General features: G+C 40.0%; 1 protein-coding gene across 4 annotated transcripts in view; it reads right to left on the reverse strand.

Moving 5' to 3' along the window:
- Positions 1–23,340, reverse strand: part of CDH23 (cadherin related 23) — a 708,444-nt gene that overhangs the window by 593,002 nt on the left and 92,102 nt on the right. For all 4 annotated transcript variants that reach the window (XM_072131217.1, XM_072131214.1, XM_072131213.1 and 1 more), the window contains exon 3: positions 6,498–6,578. In XM_072131217.1, the coding sequence (XP_071987318.1) occupies positions 6,498–6,578 (81 nt within the window). The remainder of the gene's footprint in view (positions 1–6,497; positions 6,579–23,340) is intronic.

The following is a 23,340-nucleotide window of genomic DNA, read 5'->3' on the forward strand; positions in this document are numbered from 1 at the left end:
GCTTTCCAAGAAAGACCAAGACATGAAGATTATTATTGATTCTTTGTGGTTATAGATGCATTTTCATTCTGGACCTGAACCTATACCATAGCTTTTCCCTCCATCTCACTCAATGATGCAGCCTCAGCGTAAGGTAATAGAATCAGATATATCCTCTGCACATCAAATATGCTCATCAACATCTACATACTGTACTTCACTAGGTTTGTTGACTCTGCTTTCCTTTTCCTGGGCCTCCCCCTCTCTTATCTTGTTAGAGGTGAGCTTAATGTTTCCAGCACACTCCACTTGTTTGTTCTTGGAAACATTGCTAAAACTTGTTTAAAAAAAAAAGAATCTGTATGAGAGTGCCACGAGAAGACCATGTGAACACAAAGGTTTATAGGGGTATTTCCTCCTGTGTTGGAAAGAAAATGGCCATCAAGAAGAATTAAACGATTACAGATTGTTTAATTAAAATTCTGTTTGGAACCGGGTACCAAAGCCACATCCGAAAAACATCCTTAGCAACACTCTGGATCAGTTCTGGCACTGATTATGGGTGTTAACGGTTTAAATGCTACAGTCAACTTTGTGGCTTACATGCCGGTGAAGCTGCGTGCCCCAATTCTTTTTTGGGAGGATCGTGATCCCAATGACGACATTTAAACAGTTAATAGTCTACCACTAGTCATATCACTAGTTGCAGGCCAACCATGTACACACATGCAATTCTAACACAACTAGTGCACCAGTTTCCTAAAGAGATTTCCACTCCATTCTATTCACCAGCGGTGTGATACTGTACTAGGTTTACAAGTTTTATTTAATACACCATAAAAAGTACATTATTATTAATAAGCTTGATTCTTCTTTATTGTGCCATGATTCCCTCAACTGAGGCTTTCCACACAGAACGGAGTCACGTCTTTCATAGATCTGGGATAAAATACATCAAATGCTATTTTGTTACAAAATCAGTAGCATGCATCCTTTAATAAGATGACTGCGGTGTATATTTCCCAAGCAATATCTTGGAGCTATAGTAAATGAGAATCAGTTAAGCAGAACAGCGAGATGAAAATGAACAATATGCCTTAAAAACTTTGCAAGTCAATGTAACAGGCTTCTAATTTCCTGCACAGTAAACTGTATATAACCCTAAACCTTTAGAACATTGGGTAAAGTGATTTCGCAGGCAGTAAAGGACAGTGTGAACAAAGTTGATTGGAGCTAAGAAAAAGCTAATTTTAGCAGAAACATTTCTATATAAAATATTACCCTCAAGCAGCGGAGATACAATAGCGAAGGGATTTCATTTAGAGAGGCATGCAAATGTACTGTTCATTTTACACACAACAGTGCATTTATTACCTAAAGTCAGAGTTTTAGTAAAGGTTCATGGTAAACCTCACACAGTTCCCAACTATAAATCTTTTTAATCCTTATCTCATAACCTCACAGACATTTGAAGTTTACCATTAATATTCCTTCAAAATGGAAATGTACAATAGTCCATATTTATATGGCTTTGGTCATAGCTCACACACGATTGGCAATTCATGGCTTAAAGTCATGATGCCGGTGATCAGCAACATTGGTAGTAATTAGTTCTATAAACATATGATATACACTGTTTGACTTGTATCTTCTACAAGCCCCCAGGATTCTTTGTCTACTATCCCAGCAGCTCCAAAAGAGTCAGGAGTCACATGACTGGTTCAGCAAATTAGCAGTCTCATCATTACAATTGTAATGGGGGCTATGATCTGGCTGCACAATTTGCAACCAGATCATAGACTCCATAGAGTTCTATGGCACCTAGTCACAGAGTGGTGAGAACACATTGGAGCACACTTACTAAGGGATTTGTACTGCTTTGCACTTTTGTCGGGCTGTTCACGATCTTCATGGCTATAACAGCTTGCGATTGTAGCACGCGCGACCCTTTTGTGACACAAATTAGGGGGAGTGCCATCGGACACTGACTGATTCGGACCGAGTGCCATATTTAACTTTCAAATTGTGTCACACACCCTATGTTAACAATGCACCACAAGAGGGGAACTCTGTCAAACCTGAGTGGGGAAGCGTCAGATTAATGATTTCTGGCGAACAATCTTAGTGAATCGCCGCAAGCAGCATAATAGATGGACAATGCACTTTTAGTGCACTCCAGTGACTTTGTAAGTACCGAATATATACTTGAGTAGAAGCCGAGTTTTTCAGCACAAAAAATGTGCTGAAAACCCCTAACTCTGCTTATACTCGGGTCTATAAAAAAAAAATGTACTCACCTTCCAACGCCCCCGGTTGGTCCTCTTCTGTCCATCAATGTTCCGGCTATGGCTCTCTCTATCTGTGCGGTGCCGTCTCTCTCTCGAGCTGTCATGTCAGCGGCTTGGTTACGTTCTAGAGTGTACACCGCCATCGGCACACACTGATGTCAGCGAGCCGTCACAGCTCGAGAGACGGCACCGCACAGATAGAGGGAGCCAGAGCATCAATGGACAGAAGAGAACCTCCCTGGGGGGTGTCGGAAGATGAGTACACTTTTCTTATAGGCTGGGCAGGGGCTGTATACTGCATGAGGGGCTGTATACTAGGGGCTGCAGGCTGTATACTAGGGGACAGAGGGCTTCTGGCTGTACACTAGAGGACAGGAGGCTGCTGGCTGTATACTAGGGGACAGGGGGCTGCTGGCTGTATACTAGGGGACAGGGAACTGTTGGCTGTATACTAAGGGGGAAGGGGCTGCTGGCTGTATACTGGGAGACAGGGGGCTGCTTGCTGTATACTGGAGGGCAGGGGGCTGCAGGCTGTATATTAGGGGCATACACTGGCTGGCTGTATACTAGGGGCAGGCTGGGACCAATGCATTTCCTACCCTCGGCTTATACTCGAGTCAATAGTTTTTCCCAATTTTTTGTGTTAAAATTAGGTACCTTGGCTTTTACACAAGTATATACGGTAAATATGCCTCATTGTCTCACCACACCATGAGTGGACAAGAACCTGCGCGCCAACCAGTTACACACACGTATCCATTCAGTGTTGGCATACATCCGGGGCATTAACTGTTTAAATTCAGCTGGCAAAATTGCCAGGGTTATCAAAATTACCCGTAGACGCTCCCAGCCATTTTGAGGAGGGTTGTCAATCCTGATGATGTAATTGGAGACCAACTATTCTTCCCAAAATGTTGCGTGTGGTCACAGATAATTTAAATGCAGCTGGTGACTTTACAAAGTGGCATTTGGGTCTGCTCAACACTAGTAATGGATGCTCACCCCTAATTCTTCTGTACCTGGCCATGTGCTAAACATGGGTTCCAACACAAGACCTAGATATCCTTCACACTTGCATTACAAATCACGTCAGAGTGCAATGCATTATCTGTGATTTTCACCTGCATATTTCAAATCAAATGATTCTTCAGTAGGTACCCACATGCTACTTCCTACCTTTGTTTCACCTAGCAACCCAAACATGCATGGCACCCACATTGAGCCTGACTTGCAAAAGTAGAGCAAAGCACATGTATACGTGTAAAAAATGCAAGTATGACAAAACCCAATGGATACAATGGGTCAGAGTGCATTTCGAGTTCTGCATGTCAAAAACACGTGTGAAACAGATGTGAAAGGGGCACAAATAAAGAGTCAGCAGACTGCAAAAAGGAAAGGATCACCAAAGAAGGGTATATTTCAATTTTCTTTCTTTTTTGTCTTAGTAGGATTGTGTGGGTGTTCCATTGAGTGGACTCTTTCTAGGATTCCCAGCAGAGTCAGCACATGACAAGTGGGAGAAACTGATCGTATTTCATTTAACTATTCACTGCAAGTAAATTTTTTCCCCAACAATGTTTTGTTCTTGGACCAGAGTTATGCATTTACACAAATACAATTCTATCTATTAACACTGAACAATAACAATCCAATTAGCACAAGATAAAAAGATGATCTGTGATTCCTCTGTTAAAACTTCAAATGTTTATTGGAGCATATTAAGATTCACATTATGGTTCAACCTGAGCCGGAGCTCTTGATCATAGTCACAAAACATATAGATATCAATCGGATTGGTGGGCATTTGACTATTGGGACCTCTGGCCATTGGAACTTTCACCAATTAGTAGAACAGCAGTCCCGTTCCTCTAATGAATGGAGCTGCAGATAACAGTTAATAACAACAAAACTTGAGACAACCCTTTTGAAAACTACTGACATTACATCAATACTAATTGTAATATAAATACTAGTTAAACCATAATAAGCTCACATTATTGCAATCCACCATAAATGTACTTCTAGTTTGTTTATAGAATGCACAAGCAAGAGACCATTCTGTAATGCTGAATGTAAACATCTATTTGTGAATTTGACCTTTTGTTCCATTTCTGGGTTGGTCAGGAAAGTTTACCTTTCTTGCATCTATAAACATAAGAATAAAACAGAAAGTGGTGCCTTTAGGATTACTGCTATTTTCTACGCTGTGGCCAAGAAGGCTTGTAATTTTATACCCAAGAATAGAACTACTAATAACATCATTTCAGTTCAGTTTTTGTAGTTGTATATTTCAGGACTGACAACGCTGGCAGAAAAGTAAAATATATACCCTACCCTGTATCCCCGAAAATAAGACAGTGTCTTATATTAATTTTTGCCCCTAAAGACGCACTAGGTTTTCTTTTCAGGGGGATGTCAAAAATATTCACATTTTATGCTAAATTTAAAAAAATTAAATTTATGAATATACTGTAGTCATGACACCACAAACATCAGCATAACAAGCCGAACTCTGAATTTCACCAAGAATTTGTGACTATTATCATGTACAACAGTCTATAGTACTTTTGCCTGTCCCGGTATTATGATATTAGAATCATTGGCCCCAATCTCCCCATTTCCCTTCTGGTCCAGGTAGCTTCTTGTAGCGCACTTGCACCATAACAGTCGTTGATTTTAATCACCCATGTCACAGCCTCTAACCTTTGCATATATTAGCTAACTGTCAGCACCTGTCCAGCAACCGCACAACCACAACCAGGCTTGGCGCTAGCTGTCAGACTAGGTAGGTGGTGGCAAACTCATCCTGTGATGTCCCTGTGGGCTAAGGCCCTGCCTAAGGCAGATAAACCGCTCTAACAAGGGCAAACCCACTATCAGGAACCTATTTGAAGATGCCTGAGTGACCCTACAAGAAGACAGGAAAACCTACTTCGTTGAGCGGACAGGTAACCGGAACACAGACATAGGTCAGTGTTCACACTGGTAACAGAAGCCAACACAAGACAGACAGGAAGGTGGGGTCACACTAGGAGATAAACGATAAATCAAGATGGCGGCAAAGGTACAAATTTAAGTCAATACACAGAATAACAAGAAAAGCAATGGCAAGAGCACTAGACACACAGATTAGACTGAAAGAACCAGCACCAAATGAAAGGGGTTGGGCAGAATATAAGGCATAAATGGACACTACCTCCAGCCCTGACTGGCTCAGCCATCCATCAATCAAACCGCAGCTGCAGACAAAACGATTACAAAGACACACCCAGCTTTCCCAAGAACAGAAATGGAGCTGTCAATCACAGGCAGCTCTGGGTGTGGTTTTCCAGCAAGAAGCCTGAAACCTGATCCCATCAGTACAATTTGCGAGTTCTGACACCAACTATTTTATTTGGCCTTTTCGACATATTTATATAGAGACCCTTTGTACCCGGCAGCTTGCATGTATGGCTATGCATGGCACAGCTACCCTGTTGCTTATTTACCTAAATCTTTCTGTGTATACTTGAGGTCAACTATGCCCATCTCCTCATACTAGAGCTTCAGGTACAAATTCCAGAAAGCCCTGGAAACTAAGCCACACCCCTTTCATCTCACAGCAGACAGCTCAGTGTGATACAGCAAAGTATGTCTGCCCTTCTCAGCCATGCCATCTCCCCCCTTGATGCATAACACTATCTTATTGCTCAGTCTTCCCTCCCTTTTGATAAAGGTCTCATTATCTGCGTTTTATGAGAAGAGGGCAAAATCCCCTGGCTGTATTTTAATGGCATAAAGTAATTATACAGTGTGAATTGAAGGGTGAGCAAGACAGAAGACAGGAGTGAGCAAGACAGAAGATAACATGTCACAAGTTCTAGGGAACATCCCTAAAGCCAATACTTTAAGTGAAAAATTAAAAACCCAGAAAACACGACGTTGAAAAATAAAAACCACCTTAAACTAAATCTAGTTGTGTCACATTTAATAGGAATAAATACAAATATAAAGCTAGAGCCATTTAAGCAAGCTCACAATCTTGAGGCAGAACAGGTGCTTATAGGTTATCTACAATCTAAAACAAATAACCAATTGTCACATATGGGAGTTTTCACGATAATGTAAATATCTGCTGGCGTGTGTAAGCAAGTTGTATGTTAAATTTTGATACATCATAGAACATGTTCCCTTTGAATCTAAAAATATTTTAACTGAAATATTATTTAGAATTTTTAGTTTCTCACTTACCAACTGGAGTGTCTTCATTAATGAGCAAATATGTATCAAAGAAGTAATTCAAGAAAAATGGAAGCCTATTGTAGGGCTGACCTAGAAATAAAAAACAAAATATGTTACTACAAAGATAAACATGTACATTTTGTATATCACTATCCTGCTGTGATTAAGGAACTGACAACAAGATATAAAGGAAAGAACAGTCACTGACAGCAAGTCCTAAAGTTAGACCCACCAAGCCAATCCCATTTGCCTATCCTATGGACAAGAGACAGGACAAACCAAGAAGTAGAATAGTCATACATTCTTATTTATACATATAAGAATGAAAATAAAGAGAACAATGCAGTACACAATCAAATCAAAAGAGTTGAAAGTCCACAGGAGGCAAACAAGCTACAAAGAGGTATAGCAAGTAATTGGAGTGGGGCAGACAATACTCTTATACTCTAGGTCCAAAAGGAGATTGGGACAATCCCCTGATATAGCAGACTAGCAGGGGGGAATGGGAGTGGAAGAGGCATCTTTCCATCAAATATATCTTAACTATCTTCATCCCAGACCAAAGTCAACAGGAAACAGGCAGGTTTGGCGGAAATCAGTTGAGATAGCCAAGAGTAAAGTAAGGCAGTGTTCAGAATAGTGCAAGACAGAATTCAAACTCAAAAACACAGACAGCAACACATCTTCTGCAGTATACAGACAAAGGATGGCACTGAAGCCAAAACAGCCACATGTTTCAACCACCAACTGAGTAAATTGATGATTAAAAGTTTTCATCATTCCTTTTATTTAACAAGATTTATTATCTGATATCTTATTTTTTAACTTGTTTCAAGCAAAAATTCTCAACCCTTTGCTTTCTCTTGTTTAAACATTTTCTCATATATTTATGGCTGTTCTGTCCCGTTTAGAGTAAATCTATTGTAAAGAGCTCTCTGGTGGTCTAGTCTTCAGTGGACATTTCTGCTCTCATAATTATTTTAAACTTTTTATTTAATTTGTCATTAAGCTGTCAGCTAAAAAGATCATTAGAAAAAAAAGTAGACATAAGTTTTATAACGTGAGTTCACCTCACAGGAACTAAGCAGCCTGCAACGTAAAATTACAAAGGAGTTTTTTTTCTGGTCCAATAAATTGATGGTCTTTGATGCTACAAAAGTCCAAGCTCTAAGGAAGCAAAGTGCCAAGTGTGCAATACAGACAGTGTCAAAGAGAAATATGCAGACTATTTGGAACCTACAGCTGCCGCTGTAGGGGAGGACCAGGATGGCATGATAAAAAAAAAAAGTTTAGAATTTTGCTGTAAAATGAACAATCTATCCTACCATTGTCAACAACAAAATCACAGTGAATGGAAAAAAGATGATAACACAGGGTTAAAAGTACCTTGTTTCAATTTCCTTTGGTTACTACTCATTTTGTAGAATAGAAGAGAAAAAAAAAACAAACACTCACCAAAACATAGACTATTACCTCCTTCACAATACAGGCTCGGCTGATGGAGAATGCAATTATTATTTTAACTCATGATTAATACCCGGAGGTTTCTACACGGTTGAGTGTGTTTTGCTTACTCAGCCCTGGTCTTGGCTTCCGTTTCTTGCACAGTCAAATCTCACTGTAATTGCCTCTCTTCATTCTAGTTTCTGTGCTCGCTTATGCATCGCCATATTTACTGGATAAAACAATATCAAGTCACTCCCCACGTTTCTATCCTTTAGAGCTTTTCTATTAACCCCCTATTAAGAACGAACGGTTAATGTCATTATCATGCCCACGCAAGAATAAGTAATTCTGGCTAGACACAGTGCTGCTTAAGAGTTTTTTTACTCCAAAAATGTAATCCTTAGACAAAGATCCACAGGTTATTACTGTATATACTTATTTAAAGGGATGAATGGATCATCAGATTCTGAAACATTTTTGACAATTTTTATTTTCTATGTCAGCATGAACAAAAGAAGAAAATGTTCACGTTTACGCTGGCAATTGGAGCACTGACATCAGTGGTGCAAGTGTGAGGAATAGGGCTATCATTATCACCATATCTGTAATGGGAGGGTTTACATAATGATGATAGATGCCTACAGAAGGATCTATTCACACCTTCTTCATGACGTAATACAAAGATAGATTTTTTTCTTTGTTTAGACGACTTCCTACAACTTTGTTTTATCCATGACATAAGTTATCATCAGCTTGCACTAAATTACCAATAATGGTCCCTAACACTGTAGCAATGTTCTCTCCAATTTCATGAAGACCAGTTGTACGCGAGTGAGTTTGTTGTGCCAGATTAGCTGGGTTGGACACTGAGCAGCTGAACTGAACATTTATTAACTATAATTATTTATTTGTTGACTATTATGCCATAAAAGGATAGTAGTGACTTACTGCACAATAAATAATAACTTGCTGCAGAAGTCCTCTGCATAAAACCCCAGCTCCAGATGTAAATGAAGAATGCAAAGCCACCACATTATCAAAGTCATCTGAAAGTCTTTTGGGAGTTACAGGCTAATAGAGAGGTGGCTGCTCTATCTTAGGTTTATGTTTCTATCTTACTTATAATTATTAACCAATCTGAAGTATAAAGTCATGAAGATTCAAATAAACGTTAAAGAGGACCTTCATCAAATGCAAACGTTTGCATTGTTTAATAGTTGCTGCTTCAAGGATTCCGACGTACATGCCCTCACCATTAGTGAACAATCAATGTAATTAATTTTTGGCTTCTCCTGTCAGGTGGGTAGGGCATGTTTATCGGTTACAGCCCAGGACCAACTAACTGATAGCAAAAAGCCCAATTAGCCTCTTAGGTACTGAAAATATGCTGAGAAGTGTTGGTTTTGATTGATGTTTTTGTTTGCCTGTAAACCAACGTATGAATAATCTAAAACGCCATTACTATTGTAAATCCGGGTTCACATGAGAAATTTTTATTCTACTTTATTCTAAAGTACTTGTGTAACCAAGAAGTGAATGTAAATACTCCAATTTTAAATGTATTGTATCTATATAGGCATGATACTGTGGGTATTGAATTTGTCAGAAGCGGAGTCAACATGTGCATAATCCTGTAAATTTAGTCTGGTTAAACCCAGTTCACTTAAGGCTTGGTCAAAAAAGGCTATTTAAATTTTACTGTTTAAAAACTTTACAAAAAATCAATTGTTCATTGTGTGTGTACATGAGCAATAAAACGGTTTCTCAGCAATACGCGATTTCAAATATTCATTTTCTGCTTTCCTTTTGGGCTTTTGTTTGTGAATATCCCTCACTGATAGGCTGTTGAGTGAAGTTACAGTTGCTTTGCCTCCCTACTCACCCCTCTGCTCTCCATGTACCTGTAATCAAACACCTCAATGAGATTTCTGTCGTTGCCAGAAAGACTAAGGGTGGTATCACATTGGTGTGTGTGTGTGTGGTGCTTGTTTGTGGAATGTAGTCTTTGTTTTGCTTCCATTTTGTCTCTGCGGCCGCAAAAAAACTAAAGGTTTAACATTGGTTAGAAAACACAACACCCGAATCCCCAGCCTCATCAATAGGGAAAAAAACGAACCTGACATGATTTTTTTGTGCGGACCCATAGACTATTGTCTTCCATGATCCACATCAGTGAAAAGAAAAAGACGGATTCCCCAAAAATTTTTCCATGGACAACGGATCATGGAAAAGATCAAATGTGAAAACACTTATGGAAAACAATGGGGGATTAACTAATTCTGGCGCAAGCATGACTGTCGGCATCTGAGATCAGTCTCCGGAAAGCACAGCCTGATGTTTTAACCCCTTAACGCTGAAGCCACTTTTCACCTTCCTGACACGGCCCATTTTTTCAAATCTGCCCTGTGTCACTATAAATGGTTATAACTTCGAAACGCTTTAACATATCCAAGTGATTTTGAAATTGTTTTCTCGTGACACATTGTACTTCATGCTAGTTACAAAATTTTGGTGGTATGTTTTGCATTTATTTATGAGAAAAACAGATATTTGGTGAAAATTTTGAAAGACTCTCAATTTTCGAAATTCAAAAATGTTCTACTTTTTCCACACAGGAGTCATAACACCAGAAAACATAATAACTAACATTCACCAAATGTCTACTTTATACCTCCGTGGCTTTTTATACATACTATCATTTTTGTAGGATGTTATGGGGCTTTGAACGTTAGGTGCGATTTTTCACATTTTCATAAAAAAAGCAAAATCCTGCTACTGAGGGACCTGCTCAGGTTTCAAGTCCCTTTGAGAGGCCTAAATAAAAGTAAAACCCCATAAATTACCCCATTATAGAAACTACACCCCTCAATGTACGTAAAACAACTTTTATGAAGTTTGTTAACCCTTTAATTGGTTTACAGGGGTTAAAACAAAATCGGATGCAATTTTGAAATTTTTTTTTTTTTTTTTTTATTAAATTAATGTGTTTTTCATAAAATGTAAAATTCTCAGTGGATAAAATACCAAAACGCTCCACAAAATTTGATACCCAATCCCTCCCGCGTATAACAATCCCCCATATGTGGTGGTAACCTGCTGTATGGGCCAGGGCATCGAAGGGGAGCTGCACCATTCAGAGCAGATTATGCATTGTCACTTTATAATGGCTATACAATCTTTATTTTTTTGGCAATTTGGACATATAATGGCTTATTTTTTGCGACATGAGATGCACTTTACAAGTACTTCATTTTAGTGGGTCTGTAGCTTTTTGATGAGATTTTATTAACTCTAATGTATGGAGGAAAAGAAAATTGTCAATTTTGGGTTCTTTTTTTGGTATATTTTGGGGGTCGTACACCGTACACTAAAAATACTATAATAATTTTATTCTCTAGATCACTACGATTACGGTGATACCTCATTTATATAGTTTTTTATATATTTTACAGGAAAAAACAAATATAAAGAAAATCTCATTTGTTTTTGCATCGCCATCTTTCCAGGATATAACTTTAATATTTTTTTGTTGACAGTGCTAGTTTAGGGCTTATTTTTTACGTGTTGAGTTGTCCTTTTCAGTGGTACCATTTTGGTGCACATAACTTTTTTTTTATCACTTTTTGGAACATTTTTTTGAAGGGATTTTATGAAAATTTAAATTTTTGGCGAGTTTTTTGCATTTTGTTATTATGGCGTTCATTATGGGTCCAATAATGTTTCTGACTTATTGTACAGATTGTTACGGACGCGGCAATACCAAATATGTGGGGTATTTTGGAAATTTTCAGGTTTTTTCACTTTATTAGATGTGTATAGGGAATGTTTGTGTTTAGGGGGACTCTAACTTTATTTAATTAATTATTTTTATTCAAAAGTGTGTTATTAGTGTTTTTTTTACCTTTTTTCTTTACTTTTACAGGTTAGCTTGAACAAGTGATCCATTGATCACTTGTTCAAGCTATTCTTCACCTAATACAGTGTAATACAGATGTATTACACTGTATTATGTGACACACTGAGCATGCTGCGGTAAGCGCCGCGGGGGGGTCCGATTCCAGCTAAATGCCCCTGACACGCCGCCCTTGACAGAAGCCGACACCCGCAGCTTCTGGCGATGGCTCCGTTCAGGAGCCGGCGCCAGAAGCTTGATGTACTATCACTGCATTTTGCGGGAACGCACATCCCGCCATGCAGTAATAGTACGTCAAATGTCGGGAAGGAGTTAAAGTGGTGCACGGCTGTAAGAAAATAATGGGTAGACGGTAATCAGTCGTGTGCCATAAAAATGCTGACATCAATGAGATGTGCGCCAAAATCTTACATAGACTGCGCCTTAATTTTGCTCCCTGACCATTTTTTTTCTGGTCTATTGTGCGCCAAATACACAAATGTGAAGGATAATGTGGAAAGGTTAGGCCACGCCCACTTGCGCCAAAAAAAGACGGAGGAGTCAGGATAGTCGGAAACATCTATTCTTTCTGGCGCAAACTCATTATAAATGATTGCAACAATTCTGTGCCCAAAAAAAACAAAAGATCCCGACATTTTTTAGGTGCAGAGACGATAAGTGCCCCTAAATGTCTTAGTAATTCATGCAAGAAAATCCCTGAACCACGGATGTAAAAAACAACGCTTGAGTGAAAGAGCATGGAATGAGGCAGCAGTTTTAGAGTGAAAAGCAGTTTAGAGACAGAAGCACTTTACTCTGATAAAATGCAAAATTTATTAATGAAAAGAAGCAAAAGTGACCAATTAGGAATTTATTTTCTTCATGTATCAACATTCAATGTGGAATTTGAACTAAAACATAAAAACGGTACTAAAATTATATGAATATCTTATTAAAAAAAGCAGATTGATTTAACATTTAGTTGCATTTACATGAAGCATTAGATTGTCACAAGAATCATACTTTATTTTGAATAAAATGTATTTTCTAGCCAAGGTATACTGAGTCATGGGTGAAATACCTTATTCCCTAAACAAACTAAAAAATAATTGAATCAATTTTGTTAACATAAAGAAGGGGACAGATTAAGAGATTTCTAAATGCTAAAATATTGAAATTGAAAAAGGCTCATTTCTAAGTGTTAATGAGCCAATAATGTAAATCTGTCCGCGCACAAGATACTCTACCGCCCTCACAGCAAGGGGAACATTTAGGAATAAAAACATGTAGGCTGCGTATTATTAGTAAAGCGCAGCATTTATCTGATCTGATGCACTGTCATATGGACAAATTCTTTATATAGAGTCTTGATGACCATCTTCCAAGAATAGCATTGTACAGTTTAAATGGTTCTTATTAAGACCTTATTATTAAGTCTTATTTATTAAGTACCCTAATTGTTTATTCAAAACTTTGAAAATAGTTCAGATTAATATAGAAAATGTGATAACGTGATAATCAGAAAGAATCACCTCTTTTGCCTATTTAGCTTATCTAGCCGGCCTGGGGGCAAACAAGCATTTAACACACTCACAAAAATTTCATCAGAGAAGAGTGTTTAGCAATTGAATGGCAATTTTCACACAGTAGTGAGTACTGTAACAGTAATTAAAATTCTGGTGAGACTGATATTTCCCTATAATATACTCTCAGACCTCTATGCATTAGTCTGTATGCTCTGCAACAATGCTGTTCATGTCAAATCCCCTGCAGCGGTCTCCCTTAATAATGAAATGTCTCAGCAGCGGCCTCCATTCACTAACAAAATTACCAGCAGAGGCCTGCCTTCACAAATAAATTGTCTAGCAGCGGCCTCCCCTCAATAATAAGATGTCAAATGCCTGCCTCCAGCAGGGTCCAGCCTCCCTTAATAAATTGTCCCAGCAGTGAACTCCCTTAAAAAAAATAATATGTTTATACGTAGATCCCTCATCTCCTCCTGGCAGTGCGTGCAGAGACAACTCTATGCTCCTCTTCCCCCAACAAACACTGTTGCCACCTGACATCAGGTCGCCACCTGACATCAGCAGGTGGTGACATTACTGCATCAAAATAGACGTGCCTCTGCCCCCACCACCGGGAGGAGCCATGTGGAACCAGGAGGAGTGGTGTGGAGAAGAGGAGCTGCGGGGAGTATTGGAAGGCAAGTATACAAGTTTAATATTTTCATATACTCGTGGATAAGCTGAGTGTGGCTTTTTCAGCTAAATAATTGTACATTATACTCACAATATACTGCAATACAGTTATGGATGTTTAAGGAGAGGAGTAAAAAATGGAAAGGCAAGAATGAAAAAGGGAATCATTAGAAAGCAGTTAAAAAAATATTTTATATGACAGAGTCTTTAAAATAATATGCAAGTCTAATGAGACCACTAATTGGCAGCAGAGGGTCCCATGAAAGTTGACACTCCCCATTGGGTATAAATATATTGCAGCCATGACACTTGATTTGGGAGCCAAAGCAGGACAAGTACACTTTACTTTTACTTTGATGTAAAGGTTTTCACTCAAACTTTAAAGACTTCTCAAAGGTAGTAGAATAATCAAAATGAAAAAAGTAAAGATGCTATTCATCGAATTTTTTATAACCATACACGACATACATTTAGTGCTTTGGGTGCAGGTAAATAACTGGACACATTTATAGCCGCAAAGAGCAGAAAATTGCACTAGAAGATTACAAAACAGCTTTACATTTATAGCTTTAGCCTTAAGTATTCTAGATAAAAATCCATTTGGTAATTATTATTAAGTTATAATAGTCAAATTTTCGAAAAGTTGTGCATCATGCCAACTTTTTCTGAGGAATTATGGGAAGAAAATAAACAAGCACTCAGGGCATAGCAAAAAAACTATAGGGTCTCAGAATGTCTCTACATTATGTAAATTAAACCCTTCCACGAAATACTAAAAATAGAAAATAATTTGTCTGCATGCCATCTGTTGAATCAACAGAAACCACACCAACAAAACGCTAAATAGCAACACTAAATACTGTTATTTGCTGAAGAGCTATTTTTGAGGTAAAAAATAACAAGTCCAATGGAAGGGAAAGTCAAGGTGAACAGATTCTTAGTCTTTCTGTTTCATAATGGAAAAGACCACTAGACACAGCTAGTGGTGTGAACAGAGCCTTAGATTTATAGTAAAAGTTCAGAAAAGATAACATGGCATCCGTCTGGGTCCTGACAGAAGTGGGGTGTGCTGTTACAGTAAAATTGACAGAATTCTTTGCTGTTTCGGTTCTTGATTTAGGTAATATTTCAAAACAGTTTATTAAATTGGAAATGCCATGAAAAGAAACCATTGTAAACAGATATGGTGGAATCTAATCTGTTCAAGAATGTCACATAACAGCTGTAAAGTCAGACTATCCTGGATGAGCGGCAGCGTAACGGCATGACGTAGTACGCACACGTCACGCCGCACGGCCGTCCTCCTCACCTTCCACTCCCCCCGCTGTTCTGACATGGCTCTCAGTGGCCGGCGATTCTGAGCTCCTGGCCCGGGTGGAGAAGTGGAAACCCGGTCCTTGTTGTCCCGCGGCGGGGGTGGTCCCGCCGGGCGCGCTGCTCCTTCGTGCCCGGCGCTCATCTCCGTGCGGGGTCCCCGCTGCTGGGTATCACTGGCGCTTCAGCGTGGACGCAGCTGGGCACCCCATGGATTTGTGAGTGGTGCTGGGCTGATGGAAGGGCTGATTAGACGAGTGGGGCACTGAGGATTTCTGCTTCTGGATGCGCGCTGACCCGGGGGAAGACGTCTGGGATCGCTGCCGAGGCGGTGTGGCTGGAGCGTTTTTCCTGGAGTCGGTGTGGCCGGAGGCAAAGATTAAAGATGGCGTGTTTGCTCCCGGTTCTTCAAGCCTGAGATGATTGCATATTCAAGCCGTTCGTGTGGATGGGTGAGATGTACCTGGCCCTAACCTTCCTCTCCCATGTTTTAACCTGGCTGCTTTTGGCACTAACTCTGACTTTTTTTTTCCTCTAACCAAACTAACATTTGCATGACATCTGCCGTCCGTTTGTTTGTTACTCGCTCGCTATATGTCAGCCTTTTGTTCCTCTTCATATAACTTTTTAACATTGTCAGCAGCAAGTTATATCTCTGCAACCTCCTCCCATGGAGATAACACGCGGTCAAGAACGCAGAAGATAATTTAACAACAATAACGTGGCTCTGGTCTTTATTAACGCTGCATACTAACAACTTGACAATCCGCAGGTGTGAACGGACCCAGACTTCGGTCCATGCAGAACATTCGGCACTTCTGATTGTCGTTTGGCAAAACTTTTTTTTTCTTTTTGTGTACTAGAGCCGGGGCTGGTGTCTATCGGCGTCAACACCGATTTATCCAATTCCGCCTCTACTCCAGCTTTTTATACTGTCTGTTATTTTGTCTGTTACATGCCAGTAGTTTGTAGCTGGCTATCCGAAGTAATTTGATATTGTTTGTATTCAACTGTGCAGTGTATAGCGCTCTTTTGTTAGGCTGTTATATCTGGGTACTAGGTTATTTGTCTAACATTGCGGCTTAGGGGGTGTATACTTCAGACATCAGGTATGCCTCCTAAAAACTCTTCAAGGAAGTCTGTGGGGGCAGTTTCACCTAAGGAGAAAGAGAAAGGAGGGGCAAAAGGAGATAACTCCACAAAATTGGATAAACTATGGAAGTCCCCCCCCCAGTTAAAACACGTACAGGCTTGATTCTACAGAAAAACCCTGAAAATGAGGCCCAAGACCCTAAAAATAAATCACAAGGCTCGAGAATGGTTACATTAGAGGGGGAGGACAAAGATGGTGACGAGGCAAATACGGGGGAAAAAAACGCAATGTTAATAGAGATCTTAGACTCCATAAAAACATGCAACTCTGCAATATTGGGTCTGACAGATCAGGTTGGGGCTCTAAGAGGAGATGTCTCCCTTTTGAGAGAAGAGCTGAATAGGGTAAGAGAGAAACAAAAAACGGCAGAAGAAAAAATTATTAAGATTGAGAAGGAGGTGGGCACTCTCAAAAAAATCACCTCCTGTTTGGAGGTAGAGAATAAGGCCCTTAAAGGGAAAATTGCGGATATGGAGGACCGTTCAAGAAGAGCCAATCTAAGACTAATAGGGGTCCCAGAAAAAGCTGAGGGAGAGAACCCCGTAAGCTATATTAAAGATTGGTTTTTGAAGGAGGTAGGGAAGGAGCATCTCTCCCAGCATTTTTATATTGAGCGGGCGCATAGAATCACGGCAGGTCCCCATATTCCTGGGAATACCCCTCGTACCCTCATCTGCAAAACGTTACTCTCGAGAGACCGGGATATGATACTGAAACGAGCACGTGATTTAAAAGATTTATCAATTCAAGGTGCTAAAGTCTCAATATACCCGGACTTTTCTAAGGATACCCTCCAGAAGAGGAAAAGTGGCTGAAGTAGGAAGAGTTGTACTACGGTAGAACAGGTGGTGGGATTGGGGGGGGGAGGGTTGGTTCGATGCTGGGGATGCTGGTTTTTTTGGTTTTTTTTTCCCTTTTTTCTAGGTCTGTTCCACGTTCTTTTTTTTTTTTTTTTTTTTTCTTTTCTCTCCCTGTTTTTTGTGCAGATATAAATGGGCGCTAGGTTTATAGTATGGAATATAAGAGGTTTAAAAGATCGCTTGAAACGCTGCATTATCTTTGATTATATTGTTAAACAACTACCAGCAATTGTTATACTTTTGGAGACACATCTTGATAAGGATTCTTTGGCTCTTGTGGAAAGGAGGTGGGCCACTCAGGCGTACAATTCAGTGTTTTCATCTTTCTCTAGAGGAGTCTCTATTCTGGTGCATAGATCAGTTGGCTTCCAGGTATTGGAAGCAAGGTGTGATCCAGATGGAAGATATGTTTTTTTGCTAGGTATATTAGACGGTATTAAATGTGTCGTGGCAGGAGTCTACATACCTCCCCCCTTCCGATATGATGTCCTGATAAGTCTGTTGCGGTTTTTGGAAAAGGTGGGCGATTGCCCGGTTCTGGTCCTGGGTGACTTTAATGCTGTAATGTCGGACAAGAAAGACCGTATAGGGAAAAAAAATCTGGCAAGTATAGAGACGGGGGATACCCCCTTTGCCAGGTTCTGCCAAGAAGTGGGTTGGAGAGATGTGTGGAGATCCTTAAAGGGGGAACAACCGATATTTTCATGCTACAATCGTTCCCATAAAACCCTTTCCCGGATCGACTTAGCATTGGCTAATGATCTTGCCATTGATTGGGTGGGGAAAATCCGGTATGATAACCGGTCCATATCCGATCACTCGCCATTGGTCCTTGAGTTGTCCGGGTCTGGGAAACCTGCTCTTAAGTTCTGGAAGCTCAATGCGCATTGGTTAGTGCTATTGACAGACGAGGATAAAATTAAGGGAGAGATTTGCAGATTTATTGAGATGAATCGTACTGGGGCTAACCTTGGGTTAATGTGGGACGCCTTGAAATCTTTTCTCAGAGGGATATTAAATTCAGAAATTATATACCTGCGTAAGCAATGGGCCAGCAAGGAGAGGCTGTTAAAAAAGGAGGCAAAAGAAAAAGAGAGGGACTTTCTGGAGTGTGTTACGCAAGAGAGGCACGATAGCTATATTAGGGCACAATAGGATTATAATAGATTTATGGCAGATAAGGCAATGCAGAAATTATTCTTCATGGATCAGAGGGCACATTGTGAGAGTGGGGTACCCTCAAAGGGGCTTTTGCAGAAAGTTAAAAAACAACAGGAGGAAAACAGAATAACAGCTATAAAAAATAATTTTGGGGACATAACCACTAAAGCTGAGGAGATTAGAGATACTTTTTTAAAATTTTTTCAAGGTATTTACTCCTCAGATTTGGAGGCGTCAATAGGGGACATAAGACATTTTTTAGATAACATTCAATTCCCCTCTCTGTCGAGGGAAAGGGCAGATGTGTTATCGCGCCCCATAACTAGTGTAGAGCTCGATGAGTCTCTTGCATCCTCCAGACGCAATTCTTCCCCGGGACTGGATGGGCTTCCTCTAGAAATCTATAGTAGATTTGGCTCTATTCTTCTCCCTCTCATGGTGGAGATTTGGGAATACTCGCAAAGGGAGGGTAGGTTGCCTGACTCCTGGTACGAGGCAAGCATAGTTTTGATCCCAAAAAAAAACAAAGACCCATTGGAGGCGGAATCTTATAGACCGATTTCGCTCATTAATGCAGATGCCAAGTTGGTGGCCAAATTAATGGCAAATAGATTAAAAGAGTATGCGCCAACACTTATTCATGAAGACCAATGTGGCTTTCTGTCTGGTCGACATAGTAAGATCAATATAAGACGGCTCTTCGCGGGTCTGCAGCTGGGCCGGGGGGGGTCGCGCTCCATCCTGTCACTGGATGCCTCTAAGGCCTTTGATAGGGTGGAGTGGGACTTCCTCTGGGAGGTGCTGCATAGATTTGGCCTGGGTGGCCCGTTTGTGGATTGGATCAGACTTTTTTATAGGTCACCGAGGGTCTGTATAGGGGTCAATAGCGACTTCTCCCCCTTTTTTACACTGTCTAGGGGTACTAGGCAGGGATGCCCCCTGTCCCCATTGTTATTTGCATTTTTTATAGAACCTCTGGCAATAAAACTTAGAGCAGACAGGGAGATAGAGGGGGGAGGACTAGCTGGGTCCGAGGATAAGATAATGCTATATGCGGATGATGTCCTCCTCTTTCTCAAAAACTCCGAAGTATCGGCCTCAAAAGCCTTGAGGATCATACAGGAATATGGCAGATTTTCAGGCTTTCAGATAAATACCCATAAGTCGATACTGGTCCCTCTGGACGATGCCCCGTACTCCAATCACCTGCAGTCCGAATTGAAGGTCTCTTCTTCATGCGATTATCTCGGTTTAAAGATCACGGCTAAGGTAGATGATTATATTACTCTGAATCTTGCCCCATTACTAACAAAAATAAAAAATAAGGTTAATACATGGAATACGCTGCCTCTAAACCGTGCAGAGAGAGTTATTTTGATAAAGAGTGTATTGCTACCTCAAGTACTATATGTATTATCTAACTCTCCTTGCTGGATAGGTAAGAGATGGTTTGGGTTCATTCGGGCGATTATTAACAAACTACTTTGGGGGAGAAAGAGGGTGCGCATTAAACAAGAAACTTTAATGCTTAATAAGGAAAGGGGTGGTTTGTCACTCCCATCCTTTTATCACTATTTTTTAGCGGCACAGACCCAGTTTATTTTGGAAAATAGACAATCCAACATATTCCATGCTATTACTCTGCAGTTGGACCAAAGATTTGCCTCAATTTTGACTCTACTTGAGTCAGGTCAATTGAAGGGCCTTAATGCTAAAAGACTCCCTTTGGCACGGGTATTGGACTATACCTGGAGAGACCTTAGGAGGTTATTTGGTATTAAGGGGGGATTTAAATTTACTCCTCTGTGGGGTAATCTTAACTTTTTGGAGCTAGCAAAAATGGATGACGTTGGGTTTTGGGAAAGAAAGGGGATTAAGTCTTTGGAGCAGTTGGAAGAAGGTGGGACATTGCCCTCTTTTCAGGATTGGTGTTATAGGGGGATCTTGGAAGAAAGGGATTTTTTTAGGTATTGTCAAATTGCTCACGCATATAGGAAAGAATTACACCACGATAGGTTCACGATATATTCAGGGGGAAAATTCACGGAACTATTAGACTTAGATATATCACGACTCAATTTATCTAGTATATATTGTCTATTTAGGTCTACTATAGACCAGAAGGCTAGTCATATCACTCAACTGAAATGGTCAAACCAGGTCGGTTTTATCACTGTGGCACAATGGCGAGATATTTATAAGAATGTGGTTAGATCAACGATTAATTTGAATCACAGATGTACACAACTTCATATATTATATAGAATTTATTTTTCACCATATTTAATGTTTAAAATAGGTTTAAGTGAGAATTCTAACTGTAAGAGGTGTAAATGTCCCCATGCCGATATTCTACATGTTCTATGGGACTGTCCGAAGATTAACTCTTATTGGGAGGAGATATTCACGAGAATAGAGGATCAGCTCCAATGTGCTTTCCCGCGCGTGGCTACTTTCGGGGTCTTGGGCTTGCTCCCGATTTCTCTAGATGATAGATTAAAGGGTGACTTGGCCTTGAAGACCATCTTCCTTGCAAGACTAGTATTAGTTAAACACTGGCTAGACGAGAACTCCCCAACAGTGAATGAATGGAGCAATTTAGTGAATCGTATAAAATCGTACGAATGTGCTCATGAGAAACGATATAGGAAAGGCAGCAGACTTAGGGATATTTGGAATCTGTGGAGTATATAGAGGTCTTCTTTGTACTACATGGTCTATATACTGTGTACACTCAGTGTCCCCAGCATCGGTAGAGGGTGGGGAGGGAGGGGGGGTTTGGGGGGATTTATGTATATTGATGTCAGGACATTTTCTGCGTCAGGTTGGTGGCTCTTAATAGAAGGGAGCCTGTGTATATGCTGTTATCTATAATATGACATGTAATGCTGTAATGTATTACGGATCTTGTTCGATACTGCAAAAGATGTCCTGTAACATACTATGGATAATTGATAATAATTAAAAAAAAAAAAAAAAAAAAAAAAAAAAAGAATGTCACATAACATTCCTTTCAAAGTTCAGATGTGACTCCCATCCATCAGAATAATTGAGTAGGAGATGTTATAATTGTGACATACAACATGGATCAATGGGGGTCTACTCTCCTTTGAGCCAACAGTAATGCTAAATAAATACTATGTTGAAATGACAATTTTTTAAACTCTCAGTGACAGATTATAGATGCCTGAAAAGGCAACACACACAAACGTAGAGAAGATAAATAAGACAGGTTTACATATAAATGGAAGCTAGAATATGTAAGCCAGGCTGAAAAAAAAAATAACATAACTCCAGTAAGGTCAATTCAGTTTTTCAGGAGGCAAGGTAATGTGTTTTACCAAAAGTAAACAAAAAAATTAAATTTTTTTCCATGAACATAAGTCTACAAAAACAACAACAACAAAGAAATACATTTTTGTAATAGAAAATGCCATCATCTTCTAGATATTCATCACTTTCCAGACCCTAAATACGGTTAAAATAATTTCTTGTGACTATTGGCTCAAGAATCACTGCTCACAATTCCTCATGTCCAATAGTGAAACCCAGCCTTCTTAGCAAAAAACAGAAGTTACTCACCGGTAATGATGTTTCCTCGTACCACGACGGCACCAACCAGAGAGAGGGATCCGCCCCCAGGGACAGGAAACCTGAGCTTAAAATCGCACTCCTCCTATCCTGCCTCAGTGGATTACAGAGACTTGGAAGAGATTCGTCATTAGTACATCAGAAAACATTTTCCATGCATGCGTAGTATGTGGATATGTACCCATATACGTGCGTATATGAATATTAAACGTATATATACACTATATATATATATATTTTTTTTTTTTTTTTTTTTTTGCGACACCCAATTGACCGACACCAAGAAAAAAAGTAGGAAATAACACCCGGGTGGGAATATACCAGGTGCCGTCGTGGTACGAGGAAACATCATTACCGGTGAGTAACTTCTGTTTTCCCCAGCAGCACGACGGCACCAACCAGAGAGATTTTCAGAGAAGAAAACTTTAGGGAGGGATAATAGAGGAGAGAACCTTCCTCCCGAAAGAAAGGTCGAGAGAACCCGCCACATCCAACCTATAGTGTTTAAAGAAGGTGTGGGGGGAAGACCAACATGCAGCTTGACATATCTGTTCTAATGAGGCATGTCTGAACTCTGCCCAAGATGTAGCCAGAGCTCTGGTAGAATGGGCATGAATATTTTCTGGAATAGCTCTTTCGGCTACTTCATATGCTAACTGGATGGTAGCCCTGATCCATCTAGCGATAACCGTTGATGATGCACTTTTCCCCTTGTTCTTCCCTGAAAAGAGAACAAACAGACTATCTGTCTTACGGAATGATTCTGAACTCTCCAAATATTGAAGTACACTACGCCTGACATCCAGATTATGAAAGGACTTTTCTTTATCTGACATAGGCTTTGAGCAAAAGGAAGGCAGAACTATATCCTGAGATCTATGGAAGTCTGAGACTACCTTCGGAAGGAACTTGGGATCAGGTCTCAATACAATTTTATCTGGGAATAAATTAAAGTATGGAGGTCTACAGGATAGTGCAGCAATCTCGCTTACCCTCCTAGCAGATGTGATAGCTACTAAAAATACCACTTTGAGGGTAAGTAGTTTTGGAGAGAGTTCCTCTAAGGGTTCAAAAGGAGGACCTGACAGAGCCTTTAATACTAAGGATAAATCCCAGGGAGGAAAACTTGACCTAGTAGTAGGGCGGAGTCTTACGGAGGCTTTAACAAATCTAGACACCCAAGGATGGTTGGCTATGTCCTGGTCAAACAGAGCTGCAAGGGCCGACACCTGGACCT

This window comes from Engystomops pustulosus, chromosome 11 (genome assembly GCF_040894005.1).
Source record: "Engystomops pustulosus chromosome 11, aEngPut4.maternal, whole genome shotgun sequence".
NCBI lineage: Eukaryota > Metazoa > Chordata > Amphibia > Anura > Leptodactylidae > Engystomops > Engystomops pustulosus.